Source organism: Chelonoidis abingdonii, chromosome 2, assembly GCF_003597395.2.
Source record: "Chelonoidis abingdonii isolate Lonesome George chromosome 2, CheloAbing_2.0, whole genome shotgun sequence".
NCBI lineage: Eukaryota > Metazoa > Chordata > Testudines > Testudinidae > Chelonoidis > Chelonoidis abingdonii.
Window position 1 is genome coordinate 251528669 of NC_133770.1, and position 20714 is coordinate 251549382.

General features: G+C 38.7%; 1 protein-coding gene across 2 annotated transcripts in view; it reads left to right on the top strand.

Moving 5' to 3' along the window:
* RALYL (RALY RNA binding protein like) overlaps positions 1-20714 on the top strand; it is a 620330-nt gene that overhangs the window by 303612 nt on the left and 296004 nt on the right. For both annotated transcript variants that reach the window (XM_032768366.2, XM_032768367.2), the window contains exon 2: positions 360-638. In XM_032768366.2, coding sequence (XP_032624257.1) covers positions 383-638 — 256 coding nt within the window. In that variant the 5' untranslated portion in view covers positions 360-382. The remainder of the gene's footprint in view (positions 1-359; positions 639-20714) is intronic.

Below are 20714 nucleotides of genomic sequence, written 5' to 3' on the forward strand. Positions count from 1 at the left end.
TTCATTAAGACAAGATAATGGTTCATTCTCTTTCTTTGCAGCTCTAGATAGCTAGATATTTAGCAAGTCAGTGCTGAATTTCAAAGCCCAAATCCACATGCGATTACGGCAGAGCTCCAGTGATGAACATCAGAGCATTAGATTACCCGATTTATGGTTATATTTAAATCCATAAAAATGAAAGATTTTAAAATTGACTTCTTGATAATATTTGAAAACTCACGGTGCCAGTTTTATTGCTAATCATTTTTAGAAAATAGAACACTGATGAATTTTGATTTAACCTAAGTGAGTTATTATCACTGAAAAACTCTCTGAAGCCAGTGGTAACTGTGTTTTCTTTCTCTTCTTTGTTTAAGGGTTAAAGCTAAGTGACCCAGCCATGACCGGCAAAACACAGACTAGCAATGTTACCAATAAGAATGACCCCAAGTCAATCAACTCGAGAGTCTTCATTGGCAATCTGAACACAGCCATTGTCAAAAAAGGTGACATAGAGGCAATCTTTGCAAAGTACGGAAAAATAGTTGGCTGCTCAGTGCACAAAGGTTATGCATTTGTACAGTATATGAGTGAGAGGCATGCGAGGGCTGCGGTGGCAGGAGAGAATGCCAGGATCATTGCAGGACAACCACTCGGTAAGTGTTTATAGGCTATTTTTAATGGGAGAAATTGGTTGGTTGTATTAATTTCTCTTCTCTTTTGCCTGTTTATTAACTGTCTTAGATGCTGAATGCTGGTTTTGGTTGTGTTTTATTTGCTTCTTTGTTTGTTTCAGTCATAGCTCTAGGAAACTGAACTGGGGAAAGTGTTTTTTAAATATCAGCTAGGTTTAATAAAATGGCTGGTGGATGCTATTAAGTACTGTGTGGTTAAATATTTTTTTTCTGAATATTTGTAGTAATTATATCTCAGTTAATAAGTAAATAATGAAAAAGGACCTGTTCTTACCAACTGTTATGCACATGCTTAACTTGACACACAGTCATCCTGTTGAAGTCAGTAGGATTATGCATTCAAACAAAATTACACGTGTTTGCAGGATCAGGCCCTAGTTCATAAATATAACACATTATACAGTATTATAATTTGCAGAACAATATGTGTGTAGGGAACACAGTGTATGAGCTAATAACCAGATATACAAGTGGTTCAGTGGAATATCCTGTCCCCAGTCCAGCAGATCTGGTGTATCTGCCTGGCCAACCAATTCTTCCATAAGGTCCTTTTGAAATGATTTCCAGCTCACTCTCACCCCCACATGGATGGACAACATGGTGACTATGAACTCCTTTCCTGAAACCAAGCCCCAAAACAATAGCTTTCATGCTGCATGAAAGAAGTTAAGACTTCCTAGGGAAGCATACTGTACAGAGCAGCTTTCTCCCAGCAGTCCCTACCAACTTTTCACATGGCGGTGCCTCTTGAAATTGCCAGGAGCTCCACCTGTGCATTATATCTGTGGAAGGTCTTCCTTTTTTTCAGGAACCAGGTTGGGAATATGCCGCACTGAACCCCAGGACCAGAATCATGCCATCTGTGTATATTTGCTGCTTCTATACTGGCAATAGCCACACAGGATACATTTTGGGCTGTTAAATATCAACAAATGGTTTTAACATTTGACTTTCACAACTAAGTCTTAGCACATGCATAGAAACTGCATTTATCAGACTGATTCTAAAGCTGTGCCCAGTTCATACTTCAGTAGCGTATCAGATCTTAGATAGCAGAAGCAAGAGGATGAACTACATTAATTGTTTAAATGGTGCCAAGTCACATGTCTAGAGAGATGCTATATTGAAAATTTAGGCTAAAGTTGTTTCCTCATGAAGAGGTGCGCAATTCCATTTAACATCAGTCAGTACTGCATTTGGTTATCTGGGAAAAAAAAGAATTTGGCTGCTTTGAACTGAATCTAAACAGAAATGGATTTTTATTTGCTTGTGTTTTTACACATTCTTATATAGAGTCTTGATATTTCTCATGGAAGCTGTTCTCCATCCATCAAAGTTAACTGCTTTAGGCAAAATGCCTCTCAGTAAAAATCACTTGGAGCACTCGGCCATGCAGTTTGTGAGAAGTTTGGGAAAACTGGAAAATATTTCAGGATATTTTGGCTGGATCTGAAGAGCTTTAATTAGAACTTCATAGTTGTTTTGCTGAATCCATAGTGAGTGTATCGAGGCTAGGAAAAATGTCAAGGTTAGCTACAGTGACTACTGGCTAACTTTGACTTAACTTTGCCTACTTTTATAGTCTACATACTTAGGGCCTGTGGGGTGGTCCGTCGCTATGCGTGACTCATGAGACGTTTGATGGTCTCGGACACTATCCGCTGGTCTAGGGACATTTACACTGAACACATCACCGGCCACCGCCAATACCAGGAGTGAGCTGGTGTGGCTTCATGCACCCACGGGGGGGTGGGGACCCTTAACCCCCCCCTATTAAACTATATCCCCTGAGCCTTGAACCCACCGATCTGGACTGTACCATGTGAGGGTCATCCTGTCCCCATTACCTAGCCCGCTTACTCATTCTCATGACTGTGTGTAACCCATTGTATGAGCGATGTACCCTCACTGCTCCCCTACTATATTTTGACCCCACCCACCGTACACCCCGCATTGGGGACATTGCAGACTGTATATATTATATGCTAACCAATAACCAAATACCAGCGTCCCCCATACTCTGTATGTTACCCCCGATGATTAATAACTGACGCATCAAACTCTTTGTATCATCTTTATTTAAATATCAATTGTGCATTCCTGCTAATTTGGTTTGAAATCTCAGTGCTTCTTAGCTGTTGACACAAAACATAAGACATTTCTCTTAGCACTTGAAAGACATTTGAAAAGCTATAAACTACTTTAAAAGAGTGACAATTAAATAACAACCAAGTAAATGAAACCACCAATGGCCTGATTCAGCAGAAATTACCTGTAGCCTGCTGCAACACATAAACTTGAAGGAGTTGTAAAATACTCTGGAGAATGGTTAGTTGGCAGGATGACTAATTCATCACAAATTTCTTAAGCCTTTGGCAGCTACTTTGCTGAATATTTGTAGAACTGCCCTTTTATGATGTGATTAGTGGCAGCTATTGTATAGACCAATGGTTTGCAGCAACTTTATACTGTATGATTGATATACGTAGTCTCCAAAAGAAGTAGGGGAAACAGCTGATCTAAAATCCAATTTGATTTTTTTGTTTATTTTATATGAAAAAGATGAGAGAAAAGCAGAGAAGAAAGAGAATCAGATGGTTGTATGTAAATAAAGCACGAAAAAAAGCCATGGGCTTGTAGTAAGCAGAAGTTTGTTGCCATGGGTGCTTAGCTACAAAACCTCTTTGGGCTACAGTGGGTGGCAGCTTTAGAGCCTGGATCTTGAATCTGTAATATTTGTGCAGTAAGTACACTGCATGCAGCTCCTTACCTATCTACACATACACAGAGATTTTTTTTAAATGGTACGTAAGTCAGTGGTCCAATATCGCTGCCATCATTGCTGCTTCTGTTTTTTTCTGTTTCTGATAATGTCCCTTATGTGCTGGACTCTCTCATGAGAAGGTAAATTTCCTGTCCTGAAGAGCGCATAGTCTGGAAGATGGACAAAGGGCAGGTGAAAGGGATGTAGGAAAAATAAATTGGTCAAACTCCTTCCATATAATAAAATGTATGAATAGCATGATGGGTTTTTTAGATTGTAGATAATTTCAGTCATCACAATCTAACCATAATTTGACAGTTAATTTCTTGTATGTGTCAGTAGAAGTGGGTCTCTTGGAGCCATTTGAATATGGAGGCAGTAGTAGCCTTGAGGACCATGTCAGGAAGAACATTCCATGAATAGGAGGTGCCATAGGTTATAGGAGTGGAAAGGACCTTCCGAGCCATTACCTCCGCTTCCTACAATAGCAGGAAACTCAATCATTTAATCATGTTCCTCAACATGCAAGATGACACAGAAAAGTTTGTGGGACAAGTGGATAAGTAGAACAACAAGATTGACATAATTGGTGTATTGGAGGGGCCAGGAACAGGGTGGGAATGTAAGAAATGAGTTTGGCTGAGTTGAGTAGGGAAAAGAGATGTAGGGTTTTCTAGGCCATCACATGAAGCTTACATTTGATGTGATAGAGAAGGTGGAAACAATGGAGGGATTCAAAGAGAGGGTGATGTGGTGAGGTTGATGGGGAGGAAGATAATTTCGGGGAACAATATTTTTCATTGACTGGAGGGAGCAAAATTGGTGGCAAAGAGGGGGTTACACTAATCAAGATTAGAGATAGTGGTCTAAATGAAATTAATAGAAGAGTGGAAAGAAACACATACTACCCAGAAATCTTAACAGGAAGAAGCATACGATTCAAATTCAGAGGAGGAGGATACACCCAAAGAGATGCTGTATAAGCATCCAGAAGGGTGACAGGAGAAAAAGAAAGATGTTATCATGAAAGCCAAGGTGGATAAGATGGGAAGAAAAAGGATTCATTGTTTTATAGATTCCAAGCCCAGAAGGGATCATTGTGGCCATCTAATCTGGCTACCTGTATAACACAGGCCATAGATCTTAGTGTAATTCCTAGACCATGTTTTATAGAAAAACATCCAATCTCAATTTTAAAATTACCAGTGATGGAGAATCCACCATAACTCTTGGTAAATTGTTCCAATGGTTTATTACCCTCACTGTCAAAAAAGATACAACTTATTTCCAGTCTGAATTTGTGTAGCTTCAATTTCTAGCCACTGGATCATGTTATACCTTTCTCTGCTAGATTGAAGACCTGTTATTAAATATTTGTTCCCCATGTAGATCCTTATAGACTGCAGTCAAGTCATCCCATAGCCTTCTTTTGTTAAGCTAAAAAGATTGAGCTCCTTGAGTCTGTTACTGTAAGGTAGGTTTTTTAATCGTTCTTCTGGCTTTTTTCTGACCCGTATCTAATTTATCAACATTCTTCTTGAATTGTGGGTACCAGAACTGATCAGAGTATTGCAGCAGTAGTCACACCAGTGCCAAATACAAAAAATAACCTCTTTGCTCCTACTCAAGATTCCCCTATTTATGCATCCCAAGATTGCAGTAGCTCTTTTGGCCACAGCATCATATTTGGAGCTCATGGTCAGCTGATTATCCACCATAACCACTAAATCTTTTTTCAGAGTCTCTGCTTCCCAGGTTTACCCCCCATTCTACAGTATGACTTTCTTTTTAGATGTATACATTTACATTTAGACATATTAAAACACAAATTAAAACATTGTTTGCTTGTACTCATTTTACTAAGCAATCCACATCACTCTAAATCAGTGACCTGTCCTCTTTGTTCTTTATCACTGCCCCAATGTTTGTGTCATCTGCAGACTTCATCAGTTATGACTTTATAACTTGTTCCAGGTCACTGATAAACATTGCACATGGGATAGCACAGGAACTCCTCCATTTGCCCCACAGGGAATGTGAAGGAGTTGGAGCATGTACCTGGCCCTCCTCCATGCCATCCCACAGAGCTGATGGGCTGAAGAGTGAGGAGCACACTGTCCTGACATGTGAGCTCTCCTCATATGCTAGAGCAGTGGTTCTCAACCTATTTACTGTTGTGGGTCACATATGTGTTATGTGGGCTGCATCCAGTACTACCTGCAGATGTCATATGGGCCACAGCTGTTTGCTGATTCCAATTCTTTCCTTACTTCTTTCTCCGACACTTGCACACCCATGCAAGGGCAGAGGCAATCTATTCCTCTGTCTTTTAACTGGTGATATATTCATCCCAGTGCAGAGGGCCGGTGCAAAGCTTGCTACCTCATGTAAAGACCACTTCAGCCCACGATCAGGCCTTAAATGGGATGTGTGGAGGGGTAAATTTCATTTTTAAGGCAGATAGAGTTATCATGGCAGTTCCTATATCATAGTGTATTTTGGGGACGGTGGAAGAAGGTTTGGATTATAAGGTCTGATTTTTCACTGCATCGCATTATTCCTGCACTGATGTAGTTCTGCCAGTAGTTACTCCTGATTTACAGGATCAGACTCAGAGAACACCTCCTTATTGATATGGAGAGAAAAAATGTTACATACATGACTGGGCTTGGCAGAGTTCAGATTTTATAGTCTTGACAGATAATATCTATATTAAACTTCAAGCTTTTTATTGATTTAAATTTTCACAGTGGCAGAAAATGGGGGAGGGGGTTCCAGACATTTCTGTAATGACAGTCAAAGTGGAGACTCAAAAGGCTTAACAAGCTGTTAACACACATTTTTAACATCACATCAAAATATACAAAGTAAATATCCTTCAATCAACAAATCACACCTGTTTCTACTATTAATTCACTAGTCCATTTGTAAACAAGCCATATTCAAAAATCTAAATCACTGCCTTTGGACTCCATAAGTTCACGAGCAGCATTTTTATTTCTTTGCCTATCTGTACATTTTCATTATTGCTGGAAATATATATTTTGTTGGTTTGTGTGTGTACAGTGAAATCAATGTTTACTGACATTTCCCAATAAATTGTTAATAATTTCCAAACTTATATATGAGTAAAATAATGTTTTTCAAATGTCTTTGTGAACATTCATTACTGGATGCCACAACAAAAAAATTGCTAAGATATATGTTACGAAAAGCTTATATTTGATAAGAGTAAGAGCTACAGCTTCTTTGATTGATTTCCTCTTTAAGTAATAAATTAGTTCCATTATGGCTTCGGTTCTGTAAGTATTATTCATGTGCGTCTGCCTTTAGGTCCAAAATAGATGCAGTCTCTGAGTACCTAGTGAGCACAGACTGACATATAGCCTCAGGTAAGGTGGTGGTTACAGATAATTATTTTGGACAACATACTCTATTGCACACCCTCTTCAGAAGTACAGAAGCCCTTTAGGGGCTTTCTAAATCATGGCAACGCAGTAGAAAACATCCAAAGAGTCGAGCAGATAATAAAGAGTACCGTTAAACAGCCTTTGACAGACACCTTTGTTGTAAATTGAATTGATGTGACAATAGAACTGTTTATCCATTCTCTTCTTGTGTCTCTGCTCAAAATAGATCTTTGGTATCTTGCGTTTTTTAATGCCTCACAAAAGTAGGAGACTCTTAACCATACTCGTAGAGCCAGTAATCTTCCAAGTGAATCAATTATCTACTGTTGCTTGTGTGTCCTAGACATTAGTAATGTCACAAGTGTTTATAAAAGTTACTTCTCCACTTCTGCAACAGAGATATTAACTCTCCTTTATGCAAAATGGGTTGCATGCCCTTAGAAACCTACAAGTAAGTAATGCAATGGAAAACGCTTTTTTATTATCATTTTATTTTATTATTATTTTTTATCAGAAAGGCATTTAGCTCAGTGGTAGATTCAGAAATGAAATCCAGAAGTGAATTACTGGTCAATCAATGTCCTACTTTTGGCCTCAGTTCTGAAAATGATAGCATGTCAGTGAAGCAGTTTGCATGTGCACTATCAAATTCAGTGTATGACCCTACTGTGGTCCTGATCCTGCTACTCTGACCCATCTAATTCAATAATAGTTTTGCGAGTGTACAAGATTGGGCCCTAAATTAGGAAATCTGCATGATCATGTTATAAACACTGGCAGTAATTTGTGAGGAAGGCATTAACTAGGAGATATTTTCTCACATTTTTGGTTCAGTTTAAATCAGTGAAGACTTTTTTTTCTTCTTTGACCCATGATAAAATCAATCTAAACTATGGAGAGTGACAGCCTCAGTAAAACCTCAGAGATTGCTTGTGTCTAATGAATATCTGGGAACATTTTAGAATTTCAATATATATTTTAATGAGGCATATTAATAAACCATTTTAATTTCCACATATTCCAGCACAAGTTCCTGCCTCGATTTGGGGTGTGTGCGGGGGGAGGAAGAGGGAGAAATTGTTGAACATCACCTACTGCCCCCAGCCAAACAGCTTTTTAAACTGCTGGTCAGCATCAGCAGAGCTCAACTGCTAAGTAAAACTACCAATGCTTAAGGGCCTAAAACAAAAGAATTATTCATAGCTTGCTGCACCACATAAACCAGGAGAACTGTGAGATGTCAAGGATATTGACTCATTGTGTGGCTAGCTACTTTGTTGAAAATTTCCTGAATCAAGCCCAATTTGTTGTTGTTGCTAGTATTAGCAGTTACCTAGCAACTGGCCTACAGAAACTTTATTTGATACAGTATGCATTCTCTCTCTCTCAAAATACTAATACAGAAACTTGGAAAACCACATGATCTTTTTAAAAAGAAAAACATAAACAGGATTTACTTTACTACCTTCTAGCGAGCTCCAGGCGGGTTTTCTATTTGATGGCCTTTATCAACTGAAGGGAGAGTATCCAATACAACTGCAAATTTCATACAAATTTCATCTCAAAACACTGTGATTATTTAATAGTTTAAAGAGTTAAATAACATCAGAGCAGAAGAGAAATTAAAAGGTATAGGGAAGGATGAAAATATATTTCTAGAAATGGTTCTTGGTTTGTCTTTGTTTTTAAATCTCATGTTCTATATGGCTGCTAGCACCATAGTAGCTGAGTGCCTTCCATGTAAAATCAATAACAAAGTCCTTAGTGGACTTCATGGAGTCTCTAGGACTTTGTCCTCTTTTAAGACAACTTTCTGTTTGGAGTAGGGTGCTATTTAAAAAAAAAATTTGAACCTTAATTTTAGGGTTTATTTTCCTGCCCCTTTTTTTTCTGGTTGGCAGGATTTGAGGGAAGAAGTGGGTGTGATGTCAGTGTTGTGAGCTGACACCCCATGAACTGACACATCATTCTTTCGTAGAAAGGCTTTTTTGAAGAGAAAGTAATGTAAATTTTGAAAAAGTGAATGGTGGAGAGTTGATGAGGTGGAGGGATACAGGAGACTGGTCCAGGTGTCAGCTGTAGCATCAAAAGTTCTCCCACCAACAGGGGTGAATATGTGTGAGGTGATAGGCAGAACTTGTTGAGAGGAGAATGCCATCAGAGGCTGTAATGCTGGAGCTTTCCAGGCCTTAGAATTTAATAGATAGAGGCAATTTTATTTGTTCATATTTTTTTAAAGGTTCAGTTGTCTTGGCTTAAATTTCAGTCAAGGGATCTGTTCTGTGTTTCAAGGAGCAGCACTTTTGGCACACAAAATATAGAAGAAAAAAATATTCTTCACACTTGAGTTGTATGAAATGGAATGTTACTTTTCTTGATCATAAAGCTTAGCAAGTGAGGAATTGGACTGAAGGAAGCAGACCCATTATATTCCAAGAACAGTAACTCTTGGCTGAAAGGATTACAATATGGTTTGGGGAAAAATATTTATGGAAAGTGAAAGTTTCTCTGAAATGAAAAACGTACAATTTTGGTGTATTTTCTGCATAAAACAATGGTTATGGGTTTTCTGTTTTGGGAATTCAACCTGTCTTTTAATAGGAAATAGGGAGATTGGAATGGATTCAGCAGTAATGGAAGTACCCCTCCTGGCAAAATCTTTAAGAATAACTTGGACACATCAGTTTACACCAGCTGAAGATCTGGCCCATAAAATCAGCATAGTAAAGAGAGCTCATTGAGATTGTGATGGACTACAATAATTTATTAGGTTGAGACTTGGAAACATATTTAGCAAGAATATAGCAAGGACTGTGATTGTCTTAGGAGTGCAAATGTTGAGGGCTTTTTGTGCCTTTAGCCCCTTCCCTCTCCTGCACACATTTTAGGGATCAGGGATGATGTGGTTCTTTTGGAGTTTATGTAGTGTTTTAAAATCTGTGGGCCTGATTCGTCTCTCACTTAACACTGGTTTTAAGTCAGGAGTCAATTCATTGATGTCCATGGAATTAAACTGATGTAAAATAAATATGAGAGCAGAATCAGATCTTATGTTTGAGGAGAAAAGGTACCAGGAGGTTGAACTTCTGACGTATATTTAAAGAGACTTTTCAAAGCATTTATGGAGTTTTGTGCTATATTTTTCTGTCTTTCTTATTTCTGGAGTCTGTTCCAATAGCCCATGAAACTAATTTATAGCACTGGAGGTAAAGAGCCACAAATGAAGCCAATAATCAAAGGGTCTATTCCAGAGCTATGCAAGGTAATGGGATGGGATTAACCTTTCACATCCTATTAATGATCTCAGAAATTGTTTGAAAATTCCTTTAGTATTAAAAATGCTGATCCCACTTAAAGTGAAAGTCCATTATGGGGAAGCTTTTTAAAGCTTTTAATTGGCAAATAACTGAACATGCCCAACTTACTTAAATACTTGCTGGGGACATGGAAATCATCTGTTTGTGTTGGCACATAGCTAGATAGATAGCACACCTCGCTAGCTAAATGTGCAAATAAAGTGACAAGAAGTGCACATCAAATAATTCCATGCCTAGAGTATGTGCAATTATTTACCTGTGCCTGAATATGAAAAATGAGGCTGGGCAAAGATTCTAGGGCCATGGTTTTAAACATAAGGGCAATTTATAAATGGGTCCTAAAGTGAATGAGTTGCTAGAATGGTATTTTTTGAAGGTGAGAATTATATGTCGTGTTATCAAAAGGTGAGCATCAGCATTCTGAGCAGGCAAGAATCTGGAGATCTGGGGAAGTTGTATAAAAGGAAGCTACAATAGTCCAATCAAGGGGCAATGGATGAGGTATTCATCAGAAGTAGAATCAACACAATGATGTATACAGAAAATATTGATAAGCAGATTTGTATGTATAGAACGAGGAGAGACATTCATGGCCGAAGATGATGCCACAGGCATGGAGGCAAACAAAGGGTGTAAGATGAGGAAAGAAGTAGAGAAGCAACTGTTTTAAGAGATGCACCTCTTGCACAAGGAAAACATTCAACTGAACCAAGCTGAGATAAAGCCATTCATTTGTGTGGGTAAAACACAAAGAGGAGGAAAAGTGATGACGAGGAATTGTTCAATAGATCAGAATTTATGTAATAAACTAAGTTTAAATGAGGAGGGGACTGAAAATTCCACTCTGTGGAACTCTAAAGATGAAGAGTCAAGGTTGAGAAGAAGCCACAAGCAGAGAGACAGAGTGAGTGACTAGATAGGGAGGAGTCAACCATAAATGCTAACACTGAGAGAGTGTATGGAGTCAGGCCTGGAGCATGTAACGCTGAGGGTCACATTGTGATGCAAAACCATGAGACCTGAGAAGAAGATCCTAGTGGAAGAAGATACACTGTATGGCTAAATATACATATGCAAAATTGTTCAGAAGAAATTGTTTAAAACTCTTGTAATCAAAAATGAGTACTTTTTTTTTTAAAAAAAAAAGCCTGACTTTGGGGGGGAATATTTTTAAAGAACTTTGTGCATTTTTAGATGAGCGACTCCTGTTGATTTTTAACTGGAACCACAGTTAGGGACCATATGCATTATTTTGGAAATGTGGGGCTGTGTATTCCAGCATTTTGATAACCCATTAACTAAAGATGAAATGCATTTATCAGTGTCACTTGCCCTGGTTCATTCACAGTGTCAGAAGAGGCTTTACAGAATTTTCTTAGGCTCTTTACTATTCTGATGTTGTACTGTAGTAGCTCCAGTGAATGACATGATTATTATTCTCTCTTAAGAGTGCTGCAAATCAAATGCTATCGAAATGTGATATTAGACAATTCTGAATGTATTGTTAGAGCTTGATTGGAGAAAACTTATGTCATGTACTATTCCAAGTAGCCAGTTTATTCCTTGACTACTTTGAATTATTTCCTTCTTTAAACAGAGCTTACAGTATCTGAATGCCAAATTCTAACCTGACTTACATCCTGATCAGCCCCGTAGACTTCATTACGGTTCCACAGGGTGTAAATTGGGGAGAATTTACCCTTAAATGATTAATGAACTCCAAATATTTTTTTCATGCTATCCCCTAATGAGTTAGGGAGCAGAATTTCATTGAATACAAAGATCTAAAATTGTGCAAAATTTTGAGTTTTTTATTTTAACTACTTAAATTTTGAATATACCCAAAATGGATGGGCCTGATTCTAACATCACTTAGACCAGTGTAAACCCATTACCTTCAGAGGAGTTATTCTTGATTTACACCAGTGTGAGTAAGACTAGAACCAGGTCTCAGGTCTTTCGCAGACATGCGAGCTGGAGGAGTGAATTTTATTCTTATTCTTATTCTTATTTTGGTAAATGGTTTATTCAAATCTGAAATGCCATTTTTCATACAAATCCAAAATTTTTATTGAAATTTGTGAAGTAAGTGCTTTTCTGGAGCTTCTCAACACAAATGACACTAACAATATGTTAGAACTTTAACAATCTATTTCATGTTCTCTTGATATTTAAAACAATATATATGATGAAACTAAACTGTGACCCTTACACTGGAATATTATTAGATGTGAAGGACCTGACTCCAGCCCAAAGAATGCCTTTGAGTGGTGAAGAAATGGAGGCAGGGAAACACATGTAGTGTTTATTTTTGTATAGATATGAGTATTTCTTGTGTGATTAAAGAGCAATACATTTTGAAGAAAGTCTGCATGTTTTATATGCTACACCTACACACAGTCCCTTGAAAAGAGGAACAAGAAGCTCACACCTTTGGGTGGTGTTCAGAGAGAGGATATTTTAAGATACTGGGGAATCCTGAGGATCACTGCTGGACATGGAGGTCTAAGGCAGGCGGTCTGAAGGTCTCCATTTCCATAAAGGGGACAACAGACTGAGAATCTGAGTATCCAGGAAATGTTCCAGAGAGGCTACAGAAGAAAACCATGCTGCAGGCTGCTGAGACTCATGGAAGTTTAGAGCACATGGGGGATTCGAGATCTGCATCCCCTCGCAGCAGTCTGGTGAGCTGCCAGCCGGGGCAGCCTGACCAGGTCTGTGACAGAGGAATTCTGCTGCCCTACCCTGCAGGGAGGAATGAGGACTTCCTGCCTGATCTCAGACACAGTGTGGTGCTGGAGCTTTGATCTACAGTGACCACTCATCCCTTATTTGAAGGGACCATCCCTTATTTCATTGATTTGTATCTTAGGGTCACCACCTGTCCTTTATTTTAAAATGTATTAAAACTGATAATAAGTACCATTTGAACATTAAATTGAAGTTTATGATAATTGGATTGTATGCTTGAGGGCAGTAGAAATGTACACTTGACAGAAAAATACATGTTATGCTAAGGGAAATGGCATTTCCCTAAAATATCACTTAAAGGAAAGCATTATCCCTCATTTTTATATGGAGTTCCCTTATTTCCATCCAACAATGGTGGTCACCCTAAGTGAGTCAGGTAGGCAGAATAAGGGCTTGCAGTCCCTTACGTTCACTGGCACCAATATTCCACTCAAATATGACAAAAGAAAAATAAATTGAAAATTTCTTGGAGTATTTTTAGAAACTATATAATAAGTGCTGTAGTCTTATGATAAAATGTTAAATCAATGAATCACTACAGGATGGTGTGGGAAGTAGACTAAAACCTGATACGCTTGTAGGCAGGAATGTTTTGTTAGAAGCTTAACTATGAGGGGTACATCTCAGCAATGATTTACATTCAGTTAATTGGCATAGTACACAGTTCAGAAATTTGAAACGTCATAATTTATTGTAATTTCATGGCTGTTCCCTCCGAAATTGTACACCATGTGGGAAAGAATACAAATAGAGAAAGACATATTCAGGGCCTGATCCAAAGCCCATTAGAAGCCAATCGGAGTCTGTTTATAGTTTGTTGCACAAAGTCTCTTTGATGTCAGTGGTCACAAGAGTAAAGTTATGCATGCTGAAGTGTTTGCAGGACCAGGCAGTTGTTCACCATAAATTCTGTGAAAGGATAGAACAGTGATATTAATCATTAGGGAGTGTCATCACTTTATGTGGCGGTGTACAACTACCAACAGTACTCCAAGTGGCCCACTGTAAATCTTGGTGACACACAATATATCCATATTGAGTTACCTTGGTAGGGAACTTGAAACATCGCTATACACTATTAATACATTTAGTCCAGTAAAAGTTAATTGGTATTCCTTGGAAACCACTGTACTGTGCGATGTTAGCAAAAAGAGTCAAATTGCCTTACAAATTTATAAGAACTTATAAAAGTCATCAACTGAGATAGTAAAAATCTCAGACAAAATAAAATTATGGCAACCACCTATTTCATAATGTCCTTCTTAATGTTCTGTTTTCAGGACCTAAAAGAGTGAAAGCTGTTTACCCTAGCTTCCTTTTCAGTCAACATTTCAGGGATTTGGATATCGTACAGACAACATTTCTTTAATCCTTTCTATTCTTACAATATAATTCATTCTACTTTCACTGCACGCACACGAGGCGGCTCAGAAAATGGCAAGGCAGAACTGCCATAGCATAGCTTCCTGAAGGGTGGGCACATAGCTCCATCCTTGATTTCAAGCGCCCAAGTGCAATGATGCTCCAGGCCACTGTGGCAGCACTACATCCCTGCTCAGATTTGGCTGGACCTGGCTGCTAAGTGGGTGGGTTGCAGCCCACCCAGGCCAACCCGTGGCTATGCCCCTGAAGTGGAGTAGATGTGGAGTGACAAGGTGACAAGAAAGGGAGGAGTAAAAAGTGAATAGAGAAAGCTAGAAAATACATAAAACTTAACTGCTTTACTTAATTCTTCTGCTGTTTATGCAACCTTAACTGTAATCTAATATGAATTGTTGATGACAAAGAATTATGCAAGAATTTTGGAGGTGGAAAAATAATCTGGAGAATAAGGATGTCACCAATTTGGTTGGATTTCCTTTGCTGGTGGCTCACCAGATTCCTGTGAGGAGATTCAGCAGCCACATGCCATGTGTTTTAAGTTCCCAGAGCCTGAACAGAGCCCAGGCCATCTCCCTGTCGTGGGGTTCCTAGGCACACTCTTGGCGGTGCAGATCCTCTGTCTGGGCCCCCTTCTGAGAGTTTAAAACATGCAGCCCACTGCCCAGTCCCTAGAACCCCTCAGGTTCTCTGGTAGCTTAAACACACCATCTCTCAGAACTCTACCTTGGTGTTAGCTTTCTGGGTTACTTCTTCAAGGGGCATGTGGTGAGTGTAATATATGTATGATACAGACACCTTCCATAACATTCTACAATGCTATTTCTTTTTATTTAATCACGAGATATACAAGAACAAACATTCTAAACACCATACCCCTCACTTAAGCTCACCCTTCCCTTGGGAGGCCTTGGGGGAACACCTGTGTTAAGGTAGGTAGGGTCCCACCCACAGACACACACATTACATACACCTCATCCAACTTCCTTCTGTTTGATCTTTTGAAAACAGCTGAAGACTCTGAATGGATTATCATCAGAGGCCATTCGGCATCCTTTTGTTGTAGTGCATCGCTTGTGTCCTGGAACTTGGAAGCTTCTCCTCTGGCTCAGCTACTCTGAACTTCCATCCTCCTGCCCAAACTCTTTGTGGGTCTCCCTCTACAAGTCCTCTCATAACTTTTTGCTTTGGCTACCAGTCTCTTTGTTCAGCTTTGGTAACTTTCTACTTCCCCACTCCCTCAAGACTGGAGGAGGCAGAATCTTTCCAGAGCTTGAGCAAACTCGTTGTTCAGGGTACTTTCCCCTAAATAGGTGAGCACTGAGGTCCAGTGACCCACCATTGTCTCTAGTCTGGCAAGGATGTGACACAATCCAGTCAGTCCATGGTGGATACATATGAACAGGGGTTCATTCATGATACAGCAGTTTTCATAGCAACAGATTCATAATATCTATTGTATAGACAGACTGATCCCCGAAATCATCACCGAAGAATAAAAAAGATTTATATTTTACTAATCTACCCAAAGTAATACAAGAGCAATGGAGGAAAAAATTCTGATCTTGAAATCTGAGTTTACTTTGAGCGTGTGTCAGTGCTCTGCCTGCCACAGTTTCAGACTCCAATCTCCGTCAGTGAGACAAGCTCAGGAGTCTGCCATATGGACCCAACTGCAGAATCGGCCTGTGAAATAGGAATTAGTTCTCCCTTTTTTCTTAAGCTGTTGGTAGTGTTTGAGGTCGCTTACTTGACAGATAAGTATGCTAACACATTAGATACTGGTAATACCTGTTTCTTTGCTGATACTTTATGATGTATCCAGATAACTAAATTCTGCTTCCAGTTCACACAGATAAATTCAAAGTAACTCCATTAAAATCAATGGAGGTGCTCAGTTTACAACACTGTATTTGAGAATGTTCACACCATTCTGTGCATAGCTGTACTGTTTTTAAAAGATATAATCTAACAAATTAATATTATTTTTGTGACAGATATTTAATTTCTTTTTATAATAAGGTCATGATCATTAAGAGGAAGTATCAGAGCACAAAATGACCTGTGTATGGTGTTATAAAAAATTGGCCTTTTTATGAAGTCCTGATTGGTTTTCTTTTCACTAAATTGTTGCAGAAGCAATGTAACAAATTAAGACCAAAATAAAGGTCATTAATCCCATTAAGGCGACAAGTAACTTCAGCATTATATTGATAACAATTAAATCTGCATTTTTTGTATAAATGTCTTATATCAACACCTTTAAAAATTATATTAGCAATATCCACATGGGAGCAAACCTGGCCTAATTCAGCCCTCTATTGTATATGTTGTTTCAGTGGAATTTAGAGTGAAGTGAAAGAGAGGGAATGCGGAAGCCAATATCCTGGCTTGTTACAGCTCATAATACTAAATCACTTTTGGCTGTGATTTCAGTCCACCATGAAAGATTCACTTAGATACTAACAAGATTTTTAAGAATTTGAAATCAGGCAAAAATGTCAGTTAAATCACTCTCTTACTGTTGTGTGTTTTTCATAGATTTTTTCTTACGATATGAAGGGCCCATTATGATCACCTAGTCTGATGACCTGCGTAACTGACAAAAGAACCTCACCCAATCATTTCCACCCATGATGTCTCTTTAATGATACACTCTTTTATCTTGGACCCAGAGATCAATAGTTGTGCCAGGTTTCTTGTTTAGCTTTGCCAATTTAAAAATAGAACAATATTGTCATTAATTCAATGCCATCTTAATGCCATGAACATTCGCTCTTTGGTGAAATAAATCCTGATGCAAAGGGCAGAATGAATTTCTTTGTAGAAAATACAGTATTCTAGTTCAGATCACTGTTTATTGGTGCCTCAGATAGTCACTTCTGTACCTATTCTCTACTTTAAGTTTTCTGAGTATGTTAGTGGCAGATTCCACATCCAGTTTTCCTCCAAATGTATTGCCTTTATAAAAGCCTGTACAACATGCCAGATTAAAGAACAGTTGTTCTACAATTTCTTGTATAAATGATTGTTTAATTCCCACCAGTTCTTCAGTAGCTATCTGGGCTTAGGTCAGGTCAGGTTAGAAAATATTAGGATTTTATTACTCTCATATTTAGTAGTTGCAGCCAGGATTCTTTCTCTGTCTTTTATATCAGAGTGTAGCAATTATGGTCCTTCTCATGTTACCTTGATATGCTATTTCCCACGTGAGCACCATGTAATTTCTTTTCACATGTGATGGACATCCCAGAATATCAGAATGGGCATTTAGTTAAACAATGTTAATCAAATAATTTATTTGACAAATTTCACTATATTTTTCAACTAATTCTTTAACGCGTGTTATCTCAGTCTATCTAAGTGATTTGCCCAGTTTATAAAGCCGCGTAAATAGCATTTTAAGACACACAATTTTTCCGTTGTTCCCCCAGTTCTAGTCGGGACATAGCAGAGAGGGGAATTGTTTTTTCAGAATAAGCAAATATCTGCCAATATCTTGTGACCAAAAAAATCCCTTTAGACTTTGAATTTGCATAACACTACACAAATTTGCGTTAAGTATTGCTTGATGGTATTGAAGACTCCAGGCTTTCCCCAAATCCCAGTTAATTAATGCTATACCCCTCTTGCACCATAGCTGTTTTCCAGTTGTTCCCCTCCATCAATTTATTATGCACATTTAATTTCCCAACACCAATTAATTATGCGCCTACCAGTCTCATGTCAATTCATGCTGGCCCTATCAGCCCCAGATCAGTTGACTTTCCTCCTGCTCACATATCAATGTTGCACCCCTGTCTCAAATCCATTCTGCACCCACAACCCCAAACCATTATTTTCTGCTTTCCCCAGTTTTGATATCTGCCCCTGTCCCCACATCCATTCTCCACCCATCCCAGCCCCACATCTTGCTCCTGGCAAATCTGTGCTTCTCCTACAGCTCTGGAGGTTTTTAAGTTGTCTCTGTCAGTGGCAGCTCCATGGATTTTCACCTTTCCTCTCCTCTCCCCCCTTCACAGGCCTGGAGTTGCTAGGAGGAGAGGGTAGAGAGGAGCTGAATCAGTGATGGAGGAGATAATAGATCCTCCCTGAACTTCTGGGCTCTTTCTGCTTCCTCCTTCCTTTTCCCTACAGACACACAGGAGCATTTGAAAACCTGTAGCTGGTAGAGTTGTGCAGATCTGAAAGTGATTTATATCAGGTATTCTCTAGTAGGTATTCTCAGAATTGGGATGTGCCTGCTCTGAGGTGGATTTTCAGCAGGTCAGCCTTTTACTAATGGTTAAATTATGCACTAAACCATAGGGCCACCCTGACTCGCCTTGAGGACTAATAAGTGTTATGACTAGTCCCATGGACTTTACTATGAGTTAGTTTTAGCATGGTCTTATCTTGTCCTTTTTTGTATTCCAGGGGTCTAGTTATGTGGTCTATCAGCTCCCGAATGATCAAGTATTCCATGCGTGACTCAGGCGGTCCAAACAATCTAATGTTTTTCTTCCCTTTATTTAATGAACAAAGATGCTATATCTGTTTATGTAAAGAAAGAAAATAAAAATGGAAAAATATTCATAAGACATTGCAGTTGGTGCATGTGGTAGAGACAAATCAGATCCAATTAAGAGCTGGTTGTGTCTAAATAGAATGCATTTCTTGAGTTACGTGAAACTGTGCCCTCTGTTTCAATTAAGTGGAACCTGGTGGAAACAGATGTTCAGCTCAGACACATTCTCTTAGACTCATAGATTTTAAGGTCAAAAGGGACCATTATGATCATCTAGTCTGACTTCCTGCACATTGCAGACCACAGAACTTCACCCGCACACTCCTGTAATAGACCCCTAACCTCTGGCTGAGTTATTGAAGTTCTCAAATAATGATTTAAAGGTACAGAGAAGTTACCATTTACGCTAGTTTAAACCTGCAAGTGACCTGTGCCTCATGCTGCAGAGGAAGGCCAAAAAAAAAAACCTAGGGTCTCTGCCAGTCTGACCTGAGATAAAATTCCTTCCTGACCCCAAATATGGTGATCAGTTAGACTCTGAGCATGTGGGTAAGACCCACCGGCCAGACACCTAGGAAAGAATTCTCTGTTATAACTCAAAGCCCTGCCCACTATCGTTTGTGTAGAGTGGAAATTTGTGGAGACACAGACCAGTCCTTGAGCAGGCATGCAGGGAAAATGGAGTATGCAAAGATCCTCCCCTTTCCTGTACAGCCTACATTAGCAGTTTGGGTAAGAAGGGAGCATTCTGTCTCTGGGGAAAAAACTAAGAAAAGAGGTAAAAGACTAGTGTGCCATCCCATTCACACCAACCTGCAAAGTGCGGTCATCAAACCTAGGGGAAGAAATCTGACCTGATTTAATATTTAAAATTCTCTCTTTTTCTCCCTCTTTACTTACCTTCTTGAAGGTCTTAAATCTTTTTGGTGCATTACACAAATGGCACTTATGTGGCCCTTTAAGTATATAGTACATCATCCTTCAGTCCTCTTCATTAAATGTAAAACATACATAGTAAAAAGTAGTCATTGATTATAAATATTAATTGGGGGAATATGTGTAGTTTTGGGTCTTTTTGGATCTCTGCTGTGCAATGCATATTCAGCAGATCTTTTTGCCATACTACTTAATGTTCAGTATCTCCTGTATTGCTTATTAATGCTTTTTCTAACATATAAAGGGCAGTTCTAGTGAGGGTCCCCTTATAACTATAAACTCGCTCAAAAATTTTTTTTTAATCTAATCTAGTTTAGCCATGTTTTTATTCGCCACCACCTATCGTCATTGCATTACCCTTATGCCTCCATGGCTGAATCATCACCTTCAAAGCACTCCTCAATCAACTAAAGAGAAAAGACATATTTCTTCCATGGGTACTGATGCAGAATAGCAGAAACAGGGCCATGTATGCTTGTAGCATGCACTGCTGGGACAGATGACAGAAATAGTTATTTTGAAGAAGGATAAAAGAACATATTAAAAATTGTAGCTCAGATAAACCTTGAAAAATAGAGATTATTCTATCTCAATCTGTGTCTTCACCTCTTCTTCACCCCTACTTATTTCCTGGTATAACAGTTGTACAACATACAGCTAAAAGGCATAACATACAATGACAAGTAAATATGAATATTGAGGAATTTCATCATCAATATTGTTACTCAGTGCAGCATCTGAGCTTGTGAAAGATGTAATTTTCACAGAAAATCAGTAATAATAAAGAAAGGAAAAGAAAACCTGTCCCTCTCTTGCAATTCATGAAGTAGTGTTTTATGGTTTTGCTGCTGGATATCATTCATCAAGAGCCATCATAAAAAATCTTTCCTTCCTCCTCCTCATTGGTAATGGTTTCTTATTTTAAGGGGAGAAAATCATTCAGGAGGTTTCAGATACCCAATGCTCAAACAT